This window comes from Pseudophryne corroboree, chromosome 2, assembly GCF_028390025.1.
Source record: "Pseudophryne corroboree isolate aPseCor3 chromosome 2, aPseCor3.hap2, whole genome shotgun sequence".
In the NCBI taxonomy this organism is placed as follows: Eukaryota; Metazoa; Chordata; class Amphibia; order Anura; family Myobatrachidae; genus Pseudophryne; species Pseudophryne corroboree.
Genome location: NC_086445.1, coordinates 705,286,726 through 705,304,608, shown reverse-complemented (window position 1 = coordinate 705,304,608; position 17,883 = coordinate 705,286,726). Strand labels below are relative to the sequence as shown.

Sequence of the window (17,883 nt, the reverse complement as noted above, 5' to 3'; positions counted from 1 at the left end):
CACACGGTGTGGTGGAAGTATGCTGTAAGGAAAAAAAACTGGTAAAAACACATTACCAGTGGTAAAAATAAATTTCTCTTACGTCACAGAGGATGCTGGGGTCTACATTAGTACCATGGGGTATAGACGGGTCCACCAGGAGCCATTGGCACTTTAAGAGTTTGAGAGTGTGGACTGGCTCCTCCCTCTATGCCCCTCCTACTAGACTCAGTTTAGAAAATGGCAACAGCCTCCCTGCTTCGTGGGACTAAGGGGGGGAGTAGTGTCCGCCCTATGGGGCATGAGCCACTATCTCCACTGACAGGACACTGAGCTCCTGAGGGGATAGCTCGTTCCCCGCCACAGGGGATCACTCACCCCAGCAGCATGCCGCCACCCCCTTACAGAGCCGAAGATCAGTGGCGAGTGAGTCACCGACCCCCCTAGCAAGTGGGGGGCTAGTGTGAAGATGGCGGCATCAGGGTAGGAGCACAGTATTAACTGTGCTCCGGAAGCTCAGCGGTACATAGTGCGGCGCTGTGAGGGGTGCCCTGAGCCAGCGCCTACACCCTACACTGGTCACACAGCCTGTTGGGGTCCCGGGATCTCAGCCAGCAGAAATCCTCAGGCCAGTATAATCCTATGAAGAGCGGGAAGACAGCGCCATTTTGGGGGCGGAGCTTCTCTTCAAAGCGGACCCAGCAGCGTTCAGCACCATTTTCCTGCCTGCACAACGCTGTCAGTGAAGAGCAAGTCCCTCCACAGCAACTCCAGCTATCTCTCACGGTACCAGGGGGTTGTAGAAGGGGGGTGGGGGGGAGGCTGCAAAATGACTGTGTAACCTATTAAGGTGCACAGTCAGCGCTGATAGAGGATCTCCCTTTATATTAAAAGCGCTGTGTGCATGGCCGTCTTAACACAGCACAGCCCCTGCGTCCCCTACCCATCCTCTAGCAGTAGGGGTGGGGGGTGCAATCAGCGGCAGCTTTGATGACCCGCGGGGGTAGGGGTGTTCTAACTTCCGCTCAGCATGTAGGACCTGGAGCAGTAATTTCTGCTAATTACTCCTTTACTGCACAGATGGGGCTAAACTGTAGAAGGGGGCAGGGTTGAATAGTGGAGTGGGCTTAATATTTATCATTTTCCGGTGGGAGGGTAGCTTGCTTGACTGCAGATATCTCAAGTTCCTGAAAATATATTTCTTTGCTTTTAATGGAATAAAATACTTAAGAGTCCCACCTTTCAGGCGGTACTGGGGACTTGGGGATCAGAGTTCAGGAACCAGAGCAATTTACCAATGAAAATATAAATCTGCATACCAGGCATGTGGAGCTGGAGCAGGGACCAGCTGCTGGAAGGCTGATATCTCTGGTTCTGGGCATAGTAGAGACAAGCTGCCAGTGTCTACCGAAAGGGGAGAGTCCCAGCTTTCGGATTATACCCTCAGAAAAAGTCAGACAGAACCTGAGATATCTGGCTGGGAAAACCTATTAACAGGCTTGGATGGGGACCACTGCTTTCAAGTCGAATATCTCCGGTTCCCCAGTGCCGATTTTCAAAAATCTGGTACCCCTGGAAAGAGGGAACCCTCAGCTATCATCCTAGGGCCCTTATACTCCCGGGGTCCTTGGGCAAGAGCCCATTGAGCCCATACGAAAAGATGGCCCTGGCTGTGTGTGGGTTGGCTCCAATCTCTGTGTCTCTCTTGCCATTCTTGGGGGTGAAACTCTGTCCTCCCCTGTGTGTGTGTGGAGTGTCTGTGATCTCCATTATGCAATGTCCAGGAACTCTGTGTCATATGCTGCAGAGGATATGTCCTGTCAGGATGATCCCATTCCATGTAATCAGGATTGCACTGGTTTAGCACAGATTCCAGCAAGGGACTGGTTCGAGCCTCTACAGGAGTTTGAGGTCAAATTTCTTACGTGGAAGGCTGTCACATTGTTAGCTTTAGTTTCTGCTAGACGTGTGTCGGAGTTGGGGGCTTTGTCCCGTAAAAGCCCATACTTGATCTTCCACGAAGATAGAGCTGAGCTCCGGACACGTCAGCAGTTTCTTCCGAAGGTTGTGTCAGCATTTCATATCAACCAACCTATTGTGGTGCCAGTGGTTACTGACTCCTCAATTTCATCAAAGTCCTTGGATGTCATAAGGGCTCTGAAAATATATGTGAAGAGGACTGCTCATCACAGGAAATCGGACTCTCTGTTTGTCCTGTATGATCCCAAGAAAATTGGGTGTCCTGCTTCTAAGCAGACGATCTATCGCTGGATCAGGTTCACTATCCAGCATGCGTATGCTACGGTAGGCTTGCCGTGTCCTAAGTCTGTCAATGCCCACTCTACTTGTTAGGTGCTTCCTGGGCGGCTGCCCGGGGTGTCTCGGCGTTCCAACTTTGCCGAGCTGCAACTTAGTCTGGGTTTGCAAAGTTCTACAAGTTCGATATGTTGGCCTCTGATGATCTGAAGTTCAGTCAATAAGTTCTGCAGGAGCCTCCGCGCTCTCCCTCCCGTTCTGGGAGCTTTGGTACATCCCCATGGTACTAATGTGGACCCCAGCATCCTCTTGGACGTAAGAGAAAATAGGATTTTGGTTACCTACCGGTAAATCCTTTTCTCGTAGTCCATAGAGGATGCTGGGCGCCCGCCTCGCGCTTCGTTTTCCTGCAGTTGTTATCTGGTTCAGTACAACTTTGTTTTAGTTAAGTACTGCATTGTTACTTGGTAAGTAATGTTTCAGCTTTTGCTGAGTTTTCAAGCTAAGTTAGCTTGATGTGCCTTGTATGTGTGAGCTGGTATGAATCTCGCCACTATCTGTGTTAAATCTTTCTCTTAAAGATGTCCGTCTCCTCGGGCAAAGTTTCTAGACTGAGTCTGGTAGGAGGGGCACAGAGGGAGTAGCCAACCCACACTCTCAAACTCTTAAAGTGCCAATTGCTGCTGGTGGACCTGTCTATACCCCTTGGTACTAATGTGGACCCCAGCATCCTCTACGGACTACGAGAAAAGGATTTACCGGTAGGTAACCAAAATCCTAGTTTTCTGCTAAGAAAGGAAAAAGCAAAATGGAGGTAGCATTTTATTTTGATTACATTAGATGTGTGAGGTGTGAGAATGTGGGGAGCACACTTTTGTCCACACAATTGTTAGCACTGTTGGGCATATGGGAGACCACTGCTGAATTGCAGGGCTTCAGTGGTACATAGTATGCTGATCTGCTCTATTTCTCCTTGCCACCATACACGTTATACAGATGGAGTCAGGCTAGTTGTGGCTCCGTCTGTGCCTAGGCTCGCCTAGGACTCAGCTTCTCCGTCTCCAACAGGGCACACGCGCCCGTGACGGAGACGAGCCCCATTCACTAGAATGAGAGAGCGTCTCCGTCCGGGCGCGCGCACCCAGATGGAGACGCTCTCCGATTCTATGAATGGGAGAGCATCTCTGTGCATTCCTGGCTTGACTAGGCGGCCGGATTGCCTAGTCACGCTGGGAGTGCTTGTTTGCGATGGAGCCGCCTCAGATGAGCGCGGCTCCATTTGTAGTTATGTTATCAGTAACTTAATCCAAGCTCTTGTGTCTGTGTGGTACACTGCTTAGTAGGACATAGCTGACATATGTTGTTAAGTGGTTTCGAGAAGAATCAGTAGTCAAATTAACTAACAAAATCAATACAACAGGGTAAAGAAAGACAGACAGAAATGGAGCAGGGTTATAAAACCAGAGGAGGGGACAAGGGCATAACATAAAGCCTACTAATTGCCACATAAAAAATATTAAAAGGCCGAAGCCTAAGCGCAGCAAAGTTACATGCTGAGCCTGGAACGGGGTGGGTATGTGTGACCAGCGGTCAGGAGACCGCTGGTCATCATACCAGCGCCATGATACTGGCATCAAGATTGAGGGAGGGGGGGGGGGGGGCGGCGAGCGCAACGAAGCCACTTGTGGGCTCCGTGGCGAGGTTTAATAAGGTGCATCTGCTGAATGCTGGAGCAACAGAGCAGCAATCAGGAGAGAAATTTGCCAACACTATATATGCTGACACAACAAACACAAAGCAGTGGCAGCTATGTAATAACTATATGTTCATGAGTATTTCATTCTTATAGTGACTGCTTTGTTTTATTTGCAATTTCCCAATAGGACACACTAGAAAAGGAAAAACTAAAGAGTCTTCTGTGTGACAAAATAAACATCACTCAATGTAATATAACATTTTACTTTTCCAAAGTAAATGCAAAGTGTATTCTTTGGGTTCCAACCTCAGCAGGTAAGAAATATAAGAGGTCAGTACTGCTTATATGTGCTTGTGTTTAAGAGGGCATTAACCAAAATAGTTGAGGGACTACAGATCTACAATAGTAACAAAATTCATTAATATTCAATAAAAACAACAGCAAATGAGTGGATAATTATTATGATGACTTATGATAATTATTATGATGAATTATGATAATTATTATACTGATTGTAGAAGATAATGAGTCCCAATGTCACATCAGTTTCGCCTATTTAGGCTCATATTTTGTGTACAACTGAATTCCATGAATAGAAATGTCACATAAGTATAATTTGCAGTCTAAAAAGATATAGAGATGTACTAAGCAGTGCAGTGATAAAAGTGGAGAAGTGAGTCAGTGGAGAAGTTGCCCATGGCAACCCATCAGCATTGACGTAACATTTATAATTTGCATATTATAAAAGTATACAGAGCAGTTGATTGGTTGCCATGGGCAAATTTTCCACTGCCTCACTTCTCCACTTTTATCACTGCTTAGTACATTCCCCCTAATCACTGCCATAATTGCTTTGGGGACCTACCTATTAAACTCCAAAAATGCAGTCAGTCTGTCATAAACAGCTGTTTTCAGAAGATTGCCACATCTTAGGGTTTTGTGGCCATTTAATAAGGGGGTACAGCAGCAGATCTATGAAATCTATACATGGTGTTAGCCCATTGTAGCCTATGAGCTATTTTTACAAAGAAGCTCAGCCAGGCACAAAGGGGGTAATTCAGACCTGATCGTAGCAGCAAATTTGTTAGCAGTTGGGCAAAACCATGGGGGTCATTCCGAGTTGATCGCTCACTGCCGATTTTCGCAGTGCAGCGATCAGGTGAAAAAACTGCATTTCTGCGCATGCATATGTCCCGCAATGTGCACGCGCGACATATGGGTACAAAGCCCTTTGTGGTTGTGCTCATGTTCTAGTGAAGATTTTCTTTGCACTGGCGGCCGCTAGAAGATTGCCAGGAAGGGGGCATTACTGGGTGTCAACTGACTGTTTTCAGGGAGTGTTTGTAAAAATGCAGGCGTGTCTGAAAAAACGCAGGCGTGGCTGGGCTTTTGCTGGGCGGGTGTATGATGTCAAATCCGGACACAAAAAGGCTGAAGTGATCGCAAGCGCTGAGTAGGTTCAGAGCTACTCTGAAACTGCACAAAATGTTTTTGCAGAGCTCGGCTGCACATGCGTTCACACTTCTGCTAAGCTAAAATACACTCCCCAGTGGGCGGCGGCATAGCGTTTGCACGACTGCTAAAAACTGCTAGCGAGCTATCAAATCGGAATGACCCCCCATGTCAATAACCCACCCAAATCTAACTCTCTCTGCACATGTTATATCTGCCACACCTGCAGTGCAAATGGTTTTGCCCAACTGCTAACAAATTTGCTGCTGCGATCAGGTATGAATTACCCCCAAACACAGAAGTGAAATGATCACATAAGTGATACTACACTTTTTTACACTCGGTGTCACTATCATGTTCTGGCATCTCATTCGTAATACATTTTACAGATATGTCATAAATATGCCCCTCAGTGAGAAAATGTAACATATTAACACAAGTCAGTCAGATTTTTGTCACATACTGTAGCCAAACAAACATAAACTTGCAAGTTCTAACATTGTTATAAAAAACTATTTTACAGTTAGAAACACATTGGAGAGATTGTAAAACACCAGTGGAGCATAAGATGTCTCACTCTTAAGAATTCCAGTATTAACCAAAACTTTGTACAACATTGTGGTAAATTGCATGTTGCTCCCTATGTGAAAACATCTGTAATAAAATGCACTTTTTTGGGACATATTTCACACTTCCAAATAGCCCGAAAATGTGTCTGTCTGAAGAACTTCATGGACACCTCAGACTGATGCAGAAGTGTTCTTTTTAGCAGAAAAATATAAAAATGAAACAGAGGCTCCTACCCCAAGTGCTGGTAGCTGCATAATTAGGATAAAAAGTGTGGGGTCCAACCAAAAATACTGTATTACTACCAACAGTAACTACTGCCAGCTAGTGCTGGTTTCAGTGTAGCAGAGATACCCACAACGTGGGGTTCCTCTGCCATAATAAAAAACCAACCAGACATCATGGGGCTGTATGTCCACAAAAAAGTGTCTTCCTTCCTAGGAAAGACAAGCCACTGGCACTAGAGCTCTTCCCATACCACTGAGCTGTGGGTGTAGGCTAATAAAAGTTTTAAAAAATAAGTATTTTGTTCTGGTGAACTACAGATCCCAGTAATTCCTGTCATGTCCACATTTTATGGTTGCCAGGTATACCTGGCATGCTGAACCTGTAGTCCACCTGTCTTAGGGATGACAGGTCCTCTTTAATGTTATATATTATATGTGTTTTAGATTTAATGATAATCTAGTATTTTTTTATTAATACAAAGGGGTATATTTACTAAGTTCCCGATTTTGACCGATGTGGTGTTTTTTCATCAAAGTGTCATCTCGGGAATTTACTAAACTCAAATCTCGGCAGTGATGAGGGCATTCGTATTTTTTTGGAAGTCAAAGAAAAAAAATACGAATGAATACACCATCGGTCAAATACGCCTGTTATTTCATACAACTCGGTAATTTACTAAAAATTCTATTTCACAAACACTGCCGACAATGGGGGTAATTCCAGGTTGATCGCAGCAGGAAAATGTTTAGCAGTTGGGCAAAACCATGTGCACTGCAGGGGGGGCAGATATATCATTTGCAGAGAGAGTTAGATTTGGGTGGGTTATTTTGTTTCTGTGCAGGGTAAATACTGGCTGCTTTATTTTTACACTGCAATTTAGATTGCAGATTTAACTCACCACACCCAAATCTATCTCTCTCTGCACATGTTATATCTGCCTCCCCTGCAGTGCACATGGTTTTGCCCAACTGCAAAAAAATTTCCTGCTGCGATCAACTTGATTACCCCCAATAGCCAAACACTGCCGTGAAAAAATACAATTCGTAAAAAAAAGCAGTTTTAAAACAGACCTGCTTTTTTTTACCGTGTTCTGATAGTCATGCATGGATCCATGAGATCCGTGCATGTTTATCAGTGGGAAGGGGTGGGAAAGTGTTAAAAATCTTTAAAAAAAATGCGTGGGGTCCCCCCTCCTAAGCAAAACCAGCCTCGGGCTCTTTGAGTCGGTCCTGGTTGAAAAAATATGGGGGGGAAATTAACAGGGGTTCCCCCATATTTGATCAACCAGCACCGGGCTCTGCGCCTGGTCCTGGTGCAGAAAATACGGGGGACAAAAAGCGTAGGAGTCCCCCGTATTTTTAACACCAGCACTGGGCTCCACTAGTTAGAGAGATAATGCCACAGCCGGGGGACACTTTTATATAGGTCCCTGCGGCCCTGGCATTAAATCACTAAGTAGTCACCCCTGGCCGGGGTACCCTGGAGGAGTGGGGACCCGTTAAATCAAGGGGTCCCCCCCTCCAGCCACCCAAGGGCAAGGGGTGAAGCCCGGGGATGTCCCCCCCATCCAAGGGCTGCGGATGGGGGGCTGATAGCCAAGTGTAAAAAAAAGAATATTGTTTTTTGTAGCAGTACTACAAGTCCCAGAAAGCCTCCCCCGCAAGCTGGTACTTGGAGAACCACAAGTACCAGCATGCGGTGGAAAAACGGGCCCGCTGGTACCTGTAGTACTACTACAAAAAAATACACAGAACACACACACCGTGATGGTAAAACTTTATTACATACATGCACACCTACATTCATACATACATACTTACCTATGTTCACACGAGGGTCGGTCCACTTCTCCATGTAGAATCCACGGGGTACCTGTGAATAAAATTATACTCACACAATCCAGTGTAGATCTGTCCTCTTCTACTTGTAATCCACGTACTTGGCAAAAAAACAAACTGAAAAACTCGAACCACGCACTGAAAGGGGTCCCATGTTTACACATGGGACCCCTTTCCCCGACTGCCGGGACCCCCCGTGACTCCTGTCAAAGAGGGTCCCTCCAGCCAATCAGGGAGCGCCACGTTGTGGCACTCTCCTGATTGGCTGTGCGCTCCTGAGCTGTCAGTCAGGCTGCGCACGGCAGAGATACATTGTAGCGCATAGGCGCTCCATTGTATCCAATGGTGGGAACTTTGTGGTCAGCGGTTGAGGTTACTCGCGGTCAACCGCTGACAGCAAAGTTCCCACCATTGGATACAATGGAGCGCCTATGCGCTACATTGTGTCTTCAGTGCGCAGCCTCACTGACAGTACAGGAGCCCAGAGCCAATCAGGAGAGTGCCACGACGTGGCGCTCCCTGATTGGCAGAAGGGACCCTCTTTGACAGGAGTCAGGGGGGGTCCTGGCAGTGGGGGAAAGGGGTCCCATGTGTAATTAGAGATGAGCGCCTGAAATTTTTCGGGTTTTGTGTTTTGGTTTTGGGTTCGGTTCCGCGGCCGTGTTTTGGGTTCGACCGCGTTTTGGCAAAACCTCACCGAATTTTTTTTTTCGGATTCGGGTGTGTTTTGGATTCGGGTGTTTTTTTTAAAAAACACTAAAAAAACAGCTTAAATCATAGAATTTGGGGGTCATTTTGATCCCATATTATTATTAACCTCAAAAACCATAATTTCCACTCATTTTCAGTCTATTCTGAATACCTCACACCTCACAATATTATTTTTAGTCCTAAAATTTGCACCAAGGTCGCTGGATGACTAAGCTAAGCGACACTAGTGGCCGACACAAAAACCTGGCCCATCTAGGAGTGGCACTGCAGTGTCACGCAGGATGTCCCTTCCAAAAAACCCTCCCCAATCAGCACATGACGCAAAGAAAAAAAGAGGCGCAATGAGGTAGCTGACTGTGTGAGTAAGATAAGCGACCCTAGTGGCCGACACAAACACCGGGCCCATTTAGGAGTGGCACTGCAGTGTCACGCAGGATGTCCCTTCCAAAAAACCCTCCCCAATCAGCACATGACGCAAAGAAAAAAAGAGGCGCAATGAGGTAGCTGACTGTGTGAGTAAGATTAGCGACCCTAGTGGCCGACACAAACACCGGGCCCATTTAGGAGTGGCACTGCAGTGTCACGCAGGATGTCCCTTCCAAAAAACCCTCCCCAATCAGCACATGACGCAAAGAAAAAAAGAGGCGCAATGAGGTAGCTGACTGTGTGAGTAAGATTAGCGACCCTAGTGGCCGACACAAACACCGGGCCCATTTAGGAGTGGCACTGCAGTGTCACGCAGGATGTCCCTTCCAAAAAACCCTCCCCAAACAGCACATGACGCAAAGAAAAATAAAAGAAAAAAGAGGTGCAAGATGGAATTGTCCTTGGGCCCTCCCACCCACCCTTATGTTGTATAAACAAAACAGGACATGCACACTTTAACCAACCCATCATTTCAGTGACAGGGTCTGCCACACGACTGTGACTGATATGACGGGTTGGTTTGGACCCCCCCCAAAAAAGAAGCAATTAATCTCTCCTTGCACAAACTGGCTCTACAGAGGCAAGATGTCCACCTCATCATCACCCTCCGATATATCACCGTGTACATCCCCCTCCTCACAGATTATCAATTCGTCCCCACTGGAATCCACCATCTCAGCTCCCTGTGTACTTTGTGGAGGCAATTGCTGCTGGTCAATGTCTCCGCGGAGGAATTGATTATAATTCATTTTAATGAACATCATCTTCTCCACATTTTCTGGATGTAACCTCGTACGCCGATTGCTGACAAGGTGAGCGGCGGCACTAAACACTCTTTCGGAGTACACACTTGTGGGAGGGCAACTTAGGTAGAATAAAGCCAGTTTGTGCAATGGCCTCCAAATTGCCTCTTTTTCCTGCCAGTATAAGTATGGACTGTGTGACGTGCCTACTTGGATGCGGTCACTCATATAATCCTCCACCATTCTTTCAATGGTGAGAGAATCATATGCAGTGACAGTAGACGACATGTCCGTAATCGTTGTCAGGTCCTTCAGTCCGGACCAGATGTCAGCATCAGCAGTCGCTCCAGACCGCCCTGCATCACCGCCAGCGGGTGGGCTCGGAATTCTGAGCCTTTTCCTCGCACCCCCAGTTGCGGGAGAATGTGAAGGAGGAGATGTTGACAGGTCGCGTTCCGCTTGACTTGACAATTTTCTCACCAGCAGGTCTTTCAACCCCAGCAGACTTGTGTCTGCCGGAAAGAGAGATCCAAGGTAGGCTTTAAATCTAGGATCGAGCACGGTGGCCAAAATGTAGTGCTCTGATTTCAACAGATTGACCACCCGTGAATCCTTGTTAAGCGAATTAAGGGCTCCATCCACAAGTCCCACATGCCTAGCGGAATCGCTCCGTGTTAGCTCCTCCTTCAATGTCTCCAGCTTCTTCTGCAAAAGCCTGATGAGGGGAATGACCTGACTCAGGCTGGCAGTGTCTGAACTGACTTCACGTGTGGCAAGTTCAAAGGGCATCAGAACCTTGCACAACGTTGAAATCATTCTCCACTGCGCTTGAGACAGGTGCATTCCACCTCCTATATCGTGCTCAATTGTATAGGCTTGAATGGCCTTTTGCTGCTCCTCCAACCTCTGAAGCATATAGAGGGTTGAATTCCACCTCGTTACCACTTCTTGCTTCAGATGATGGCAGGGCAGGTTCAGTAGTTTTTGGTGGTGCTCCAGTCTTCTGTACGTGGTGCCTGTACGCCGAAAGTGTCCCGCAATTTTTCTGGCCACCGACAGCATCTCTTGCACGCCCCTGTCGTTTTTTAAATAATTCTGCACCACCAAATTCAAGGTATGTGCAAAACATGGGACGTGCTGGAATTTGCCCATATTTAATGCACACACAATATTGCTGGCGTTGTCCGATGCCACAAATCCACAGGAGAGTCCAATTGGGGTAAGCCATTCCGCGATGATCTTCCTCAGTTGCCGTAAGAGGTTTTCAGCTGTGTGCGTATTCTGGAAACCGGTGATACAAAGCGTAGCCTGCCTAGGAAAGAGTTGGCGTTTGCGAGATGCTGCTACTGGTGCCGCCGCTGCTGTTCTTGCGGCGAGAGTCCATACATCTACCCAGTGGGCTGTCACAGTCATATAGTCCTGACCCTGCCCTGCTCCACTTGTCCACATGTCCGTGGTTAAGTGGACATTGGGTACAACTGCATTTTTTAGGACACTGGTGAGTCTTTTTCTGACGTCCGTGTACATTCTCGGTATCGCCTGCCTAGAGAAGTGGAACCTAGATGGTATTTGGTAAAGGGGGCACACTGCCTCAATAAATTGTCTAGTTCCCTGTGAACTAACGGCGGATACCGGACGCACGTCTAACACCAACATAGTTGTCAAGGCCTCAGTTATCCGCTTTGCAGCAGGATGACTGCTGTGATATTTCATCTTCCTCGCAAAGGACTGTTGAACAGTCAATTGCTTACTGGAAGTAGTACAAGTGGGCCTACGACTTCCCCTCTGGGATGACCATCGACTCCCAGCAGCAACAACAGCAGCGCCAGCAGCAGTAGGCGTTACACGCAAGGATGCATCGGAGGAAACCCAGGCAGGAGAGGACTCGTCAGAATTGCCAGTGACATTGCCTGCAGGACTATTGGCATTCCTGGGGAAGGAGGAAATTGACACTGAGGGAGTTGGTGGGGTGGTTTGCGTGAGCTTGGTTACAAGAGGAAGGGATTTACTGGTCAGTGGACTGCTTCCGCTGTCACCCAAAGTTTTTGAACTTGTCACTGACTTATTATGAATGCGCTGCAGGTGACGTATAAGGGAGGATGTTCCGAGGTGGTTAACGTCCTTACCCCTACTTATTACAGCTTGACAAAGGGAACACACGGCTTGACACCTGTTGTCCGCATTTCTGTTGAAATAGTTCCACACCGAAGAGCTGATTTTTTTGGTATTTTCACCAGGCATGTCAACGGCCATATTCCTCCCACGGACAACAGGTGTCTCCCCGGGTGCCTGACTTAAACAAACCACCTCACCATCAGAATCCTCCTGGTCAATTTCCTCCCCAGCGCCAGCAACACCCATATCCTCCTCATCCTGGTGTACTTCAACACTGACATCTTCAATCTGACTATCAGGAACTGGACTGCGGGTGCTCCTTCCAGCACTTGCAGGGGGCGTGCAAATGGTGGAAGGCGCATGCTCTTCACGTCCAGTGTTGGGAAGGTCAGGCATCGCAACCGACACAATTGGACTCTCCTTGTGGATTTGGGATTTCGAAGAACGCACAGTTCTTTGCGGTGCTACTGCTTTTGCCAGCTTGAGTCTTTTCATTTTTCTAGCGAGAGGCTGAGTGCCTCCATCCTCATGTGAAGCTGAACCACTAGCCATGAACATAGGCCAGGGCCTCAGCCGTTCCTTGCCACTCCGTGTGGTAAATGGCATATTGGCAAGTTTACGCTTCTCCTCCGACAATTTTATTTTAGGTTTTGGAGTCCTTTTTTTACTGATATTTGGTGTTTTGGATTTGACATGCTCTGTACTATGACATTGGGCATCGGCCTTGGCAGACGACGTTGCTGGCATTTCATCGTCTCGGCCATGACTAGTGGCAGCAGCTTCAGCACGAGGTGGAAGTGGATCTTGATCTTTCCCTAATTTTGGAACCTCAACATTTTTGTTCTCCATATTTTAATAGGCACAACTAAAAGGCACCTCAGGTAAACAATGGAGATGGATGGATACTAGTATACAATTATGGACGGACTGCCGAGTGCCGACACAGAGGTAGCTACAGCCGTGAACTACCGTACTGTGTCTGCTGCTAATATAGACTGGTTGATAAAGAGATGTCGTAGTATGTATGTATGAAGAAGAAAGAAAAAAAAACCACGGTTAGGTGGTATACAATTATGGACGGACTGCCGAGTGCCGACACAGAGGTAGCCACAGCCGTGAACTACCGTACTGTACTGTGTCTGCTGCTAATATAGACTGGTTGATAAAGAGATGTCGTAGTATGTATGTATGAAGAAGAAAGAAAAAAAAACCACGGTTAGGTGGTATACAATTATGGACGGACTGCCGAGTGCCGACACAGAGGTAGCCACAGCCGTGAACTACCGTACTGTACTGTGTCTGCTGCTAATATAGACTGGTTGATAAAGAGATGTCGTAGTATGTATGTATGAAGAAGAAAGAAAAAAAAACCACGGTTAGGTGGTATACAATTATGGACGGACTGCCGAGTGCCGACACAGAGGTAGCCACAGCCGTGAACTACCGTACTGTGTCTGCTGCGACTGGATGATAAATAATGATATAAAAAATATATATATATCACTACTGCAGCCGGACAGGTATATATATTATATAATGACGGACCTGCTGGACACTGTCTGTCAGCAGAATGAGTTTTTTATAGAATAAAAAAAAAAACACCACACAAGTGAAGTCACACGACGAGTGTTTAACTTTTTCAGGCAATCACAATATAGTATACTACTAACTATACTGGTGGTCAGTGTGGTCAGGTCACTGGTCAGTCACACTGGCAGTGGCACTCCTGCAGCAAAAGTGTGCACTGTTTAATTTTAATATAATATGTACTCCTGGCTCCTGCTATAACCTATAACTGGCACTGCAGTGCTCCCCAGTCTCCCCCACAATTATAAGCTGTGTGAGCTGAGCACAGTCAGATATATAATATATACATAGATGATGCAGCACACTGGGCTGAGCAGTGCACACAGATATGGTATGTGACTGTCTTGTACTCCTGGCTCCTGCTATAACCTATAACTGGCACTGCAGTGCTCCCCAGTCTCCCCCACAATTATAAGCTGTGTGAGCTGAGCACAGTCAGATATATAATATATACATAGATGATGCAGCACACTGGGCTGAGCAGTGCACACAGATATGGTATGTGACTGTCTTGTACTCCTGGCTCCTGCTATAACCTATAACTGGCACTGCAGTGCTCCCCAGTCTCCCCCACAATTATAAGCTGTGTGAGCTGAGCACAGTCAGATATATAATATATACATAGATGATGCAGGCATGCAGCACACTGGGCTGAGCAGTGCACACAGATATGGTATGTGACTGAGTCACTGTGTGTACCGTTTTTTTCAGGCAGAGAACGGATATATTAAATAAAACAACTGCACTGCTGGTGGTCACTGTGGTCAGTCACTAAACTCTGCACTCTCTTCTACAGTATCAGCCTCAGGTCAATCTCTCTCTCTCTCTCCTAATCTAAATGGAGAGGACGCCAGCCACGTCCTCTCCCTATCAATCTCAATGCACGTGTGAAAATGGCGGCGACGCGCGGCTCCTTATATAGAATCCGAGTCTCGCGAGAATCCGACAGCGTCATGATGACGTTCAAGCGCGCTCGGGTTAACCGAGCAAGGCGGGAAGATCCGAGTCGCTCGGACCCGTGAAAAAAAACATGAAGTTCGTGCGGGTTCGGATTCAGAGAAACCGAACCCGCTCATCTCTAGTAAACATAGGACCCCTTTCAGTGCGTGGTTCGGGTTATTCGGTTTGTTATTTTGCCAAGTACGTGGATTACAAGTAGAAGAGGACAGATCTACACTGGATTGTGTGAGTATAATTTTATTCACAGGTACCCCGTGGATTCTACATGGAGAAGTGGACCGACCCTCGTGTGAACATAGGTAAGTATGTATGTATGTAGGTGTGCATGTATGTAATAAAGTTTTACTGTCACGGTGTGTGTGTCCTGTTTTTTTGGGGGTATTTTTTTTGTAGTAGTACTACTAAGGGGTCCCCACTCCTCCAGGGTATCCCGGCCAGGGGTGACTAGTTAGTGATTTAATGCCAGGGCCGCAGGGACTTATATAAAAGTGTACCCCGGCTGTGGCATTATCTCTCTGACTAGTGGAGCCCGGTGCTGGTACAAAAAATACAGGGGACCCCTACGCTTTTTGTCCCCCGTATTTTTTGCACCAGGACCAGGCGCAGAGCCCGGTGCTGGGTGATCAAATATGAGGGAACCCCTGTCATTTTTTCCCCCATATTTTTTCAACCAGGACCGGCTCAAAGAGCCCGAGGCTGGCTTTGCTTAGGAGGGGGGACCCCACGCATTTTTTTTTTTTTTTTTAACACTTTAATTTTTTTTTTTAAGGTGCACAATGAAGCCCTGCATGGATCTCACAGATCCGGCCGAGATTCATTGTGTTAATGTCGGCAGTGTTTTACTATTCACTCCCGTAAAACACTGCCTGAAAATACGAATGACATCGACATCGGAAAACTTGAAAATGCAGAATACGACAGCATAGTAAATGAGTCGTAAAAAATTTAAAAAGTTGCTATTTCACACATTCGATGTCATTCGTGTTTGAACTTTAACCTCATTCAGTAAATTACGAATTTTAGTAAATATACCCCAAAGTATGTGTTTGATATCTGCCTCAGGGACCTAATTCACATTTGATCGCAGAGGCAAAGTCTTTCTCTAATGGGCAAAACCATGTGCACTGTATGTAGGGCAGATATAACATGTGCAGAGAGAGTTAGATTTGTGTGGGTTATATTGTTTCTGTGCAGGGTACTGTTTCTGTGCATGGTAAATACTGTTTCTGTGCAGGGTAAATCCTGGCTGCTGTATTTTTACACTGCAATTTAGATTTCAGTTTGAACACACCCAAACACACCCAAATCTAACTCTCTCTGCACATGTTGTATCTGCCCCACCTGCAGTGCACATGGTTTTGCCCATTAGAGAAAAATGTATCTACTGCGATCAGGTCTGAATTAGGCCCCTCTTTCTTAGATATACAACAATGCTGGAGATTTATTTTCATGCATGCAGTCGTATTGTTAAAATTGTTATTGGCTGCCATTGGGAAAATGGTATAAAGGTGCATATACACGGTGAGATATTGACTAAGGCCCTCATTCCCAGTTGTTCGCTCGCTAGCTACTTTTAGCAGAAATGCAAATGCAAAGCCGCCGCCCTCTGGGAGTGTATCTTAGCATAGCAGAATTGCTAACGAAAGATTAGCAATTCTGCTATTAAGTATTTCCTTGCAGTTTCTGGGTAGCTCCAGACCTACTCCTAGATTGCGATCACCTCAGTCAGTTTAGTTCCTGGTTTGACGTCACAAACACGCCCAGCGTCCGGCCAGCCACTTCTCCGTTTCTCCAGCCACTCCTGTGTTTTTACCTGGCACGCCTGCGTTTTTTAGCACACTCCCTGAAAACGGCCAGTTTCCGCCCAGAAACACCCACTTCCTGTCAATCACACTACGATCAGCAGAGCGATTGAAAAGCTTAGTTTGCCCGTGAGTAAAATAGCATAGTTTTGTGTAAAATTGCTTAGCGCGTGCGCCCTGCTGTGCATACGCACAGCGCAGAACTGCCGGATTGTAGCCTATTAGCAATTCTGCTAAAAATAGCAGCGAGCGAACAACTCGGAATGACCACCTAAGTGATGACTTTGATTTAGTGATTTCCCTTGAATTTCCCAGAGCCCAGAACCACTGATTTTGACTATCTTTACTTGCGTTTTTGACTATATGCAATTTTTACTATACTAGAAACTAGATTGTACACCAATATAGGCAAAATTGCCATGCCTGCCAGTCTATTTTTTCTTGCGATACCGACCCCACAGGAGCCCGCATTGGTATTGCAAGATGTACACACAGTGTGAAATGTGCTAACTTTTCTTACGATTTTGACTATATAGTCTGAAATCGTAAGCAAACATCGCACCGTGTGTATGCACCTTTAGACTATCATAGTAAAATGACCACAAAATTCCATGGTACTTTTGTTAACAGGGTATTTTTGTACTAGATTTTATCAAGTATTTCTTATCATTAGCATAAAAAAAAACACTACCTCAGACCAAAAGGCTGCAACTAGCAGAATTTACTAATGAGTGACATTATTATTATTATTATTATTATTATTATTATTATTATTGTCCCTCCATCTCTAAACTATGCTGGAGAAATTGGGAATGCTGGGCACCGTGGTGCATATTTTCTGGTCCTGCCCAGTAATTCAACCTCTGTGGCATGACATTTTGGTCTTTATCTCCCAGGTTTCGGCGGAAACGCTTCCCTACTTACCGGACATAGCTTTATTACATCAGTTTCCTCCTAATGTGCAATCTTCCAGCATATATATAGTAGGTCACATTCTCAAATATCCTTTGGACACTGCTTTCCCTATGTGTCTAGTATGACACCTGATCAATATGTACATTTTGGGTGCTGTTGGTCTTTTAAGTTTGGGATAGATCCTGATGTAATTGATGGCAAAGAAATGTATAAGATTTTAAACAAATGAAGATGTGGCCAAGGGCTGAGCCTCTGACACAGGAGTAAGGGATGGCCACTGTTTTGTCTACTGTACTAGCTAGGCTGGTGGGGTACCCCAGGTTGAGGACCACTGCTCTAGAGGACCAAAACTAATTATTTTCATTGTATTGGATGCCATATGAAATATCCTGTCATTAACAAGCAAACACATATTATATATATGTTGTACGCAAAGTTGATAAAACTTAATTTTTAACCACTATGTTTATCTCTTCATCAGCAGGAAAGATACTTAAGGAAAATGGAAAAATCTTTGATCAGGTAAGCTAATTTCATAAACTGTATTATTTTTTGTTTTATGGCTGATTCATGGAATATGCAGACTTCCATAGAAATTCTTGCACGAG

At 46.0% G+C, this 17,883-nt stretch overlaps 1 protein-coding gene across 2 annotated transcripts in view; it reads left to right on the top strand.

Annotated features, from left to right (window-relative positions):
• The window catches only part of CD34 (CD34 molecule), a 122,245-nt gene that overhangs the window by 75,064 nt on the left and 29,298 nt on the right, over nucleotides 1–17,883 (top strand). Inside the window, exons 5-6 of one of the 2 annotated variants that reach the window (XM_063955324.1) lie at nucleotides 4,119–4,245; nucleotides 17,760–17,797. In XM_063955324.1, the coding sequence (XP_063811394.1) occupies nucleotides 4,119–4,245; nucleotides 17,760–17,797 (165 nt within the window). Of the gene's footprint in view, nucleotides 1–4,118; nucleotides 4,246–17,756; nucleotides 17,798–17,883 lie in introns of both variants that reach the window. The other variant, XM_063955323.1, reaches the window with a different exon arrangement.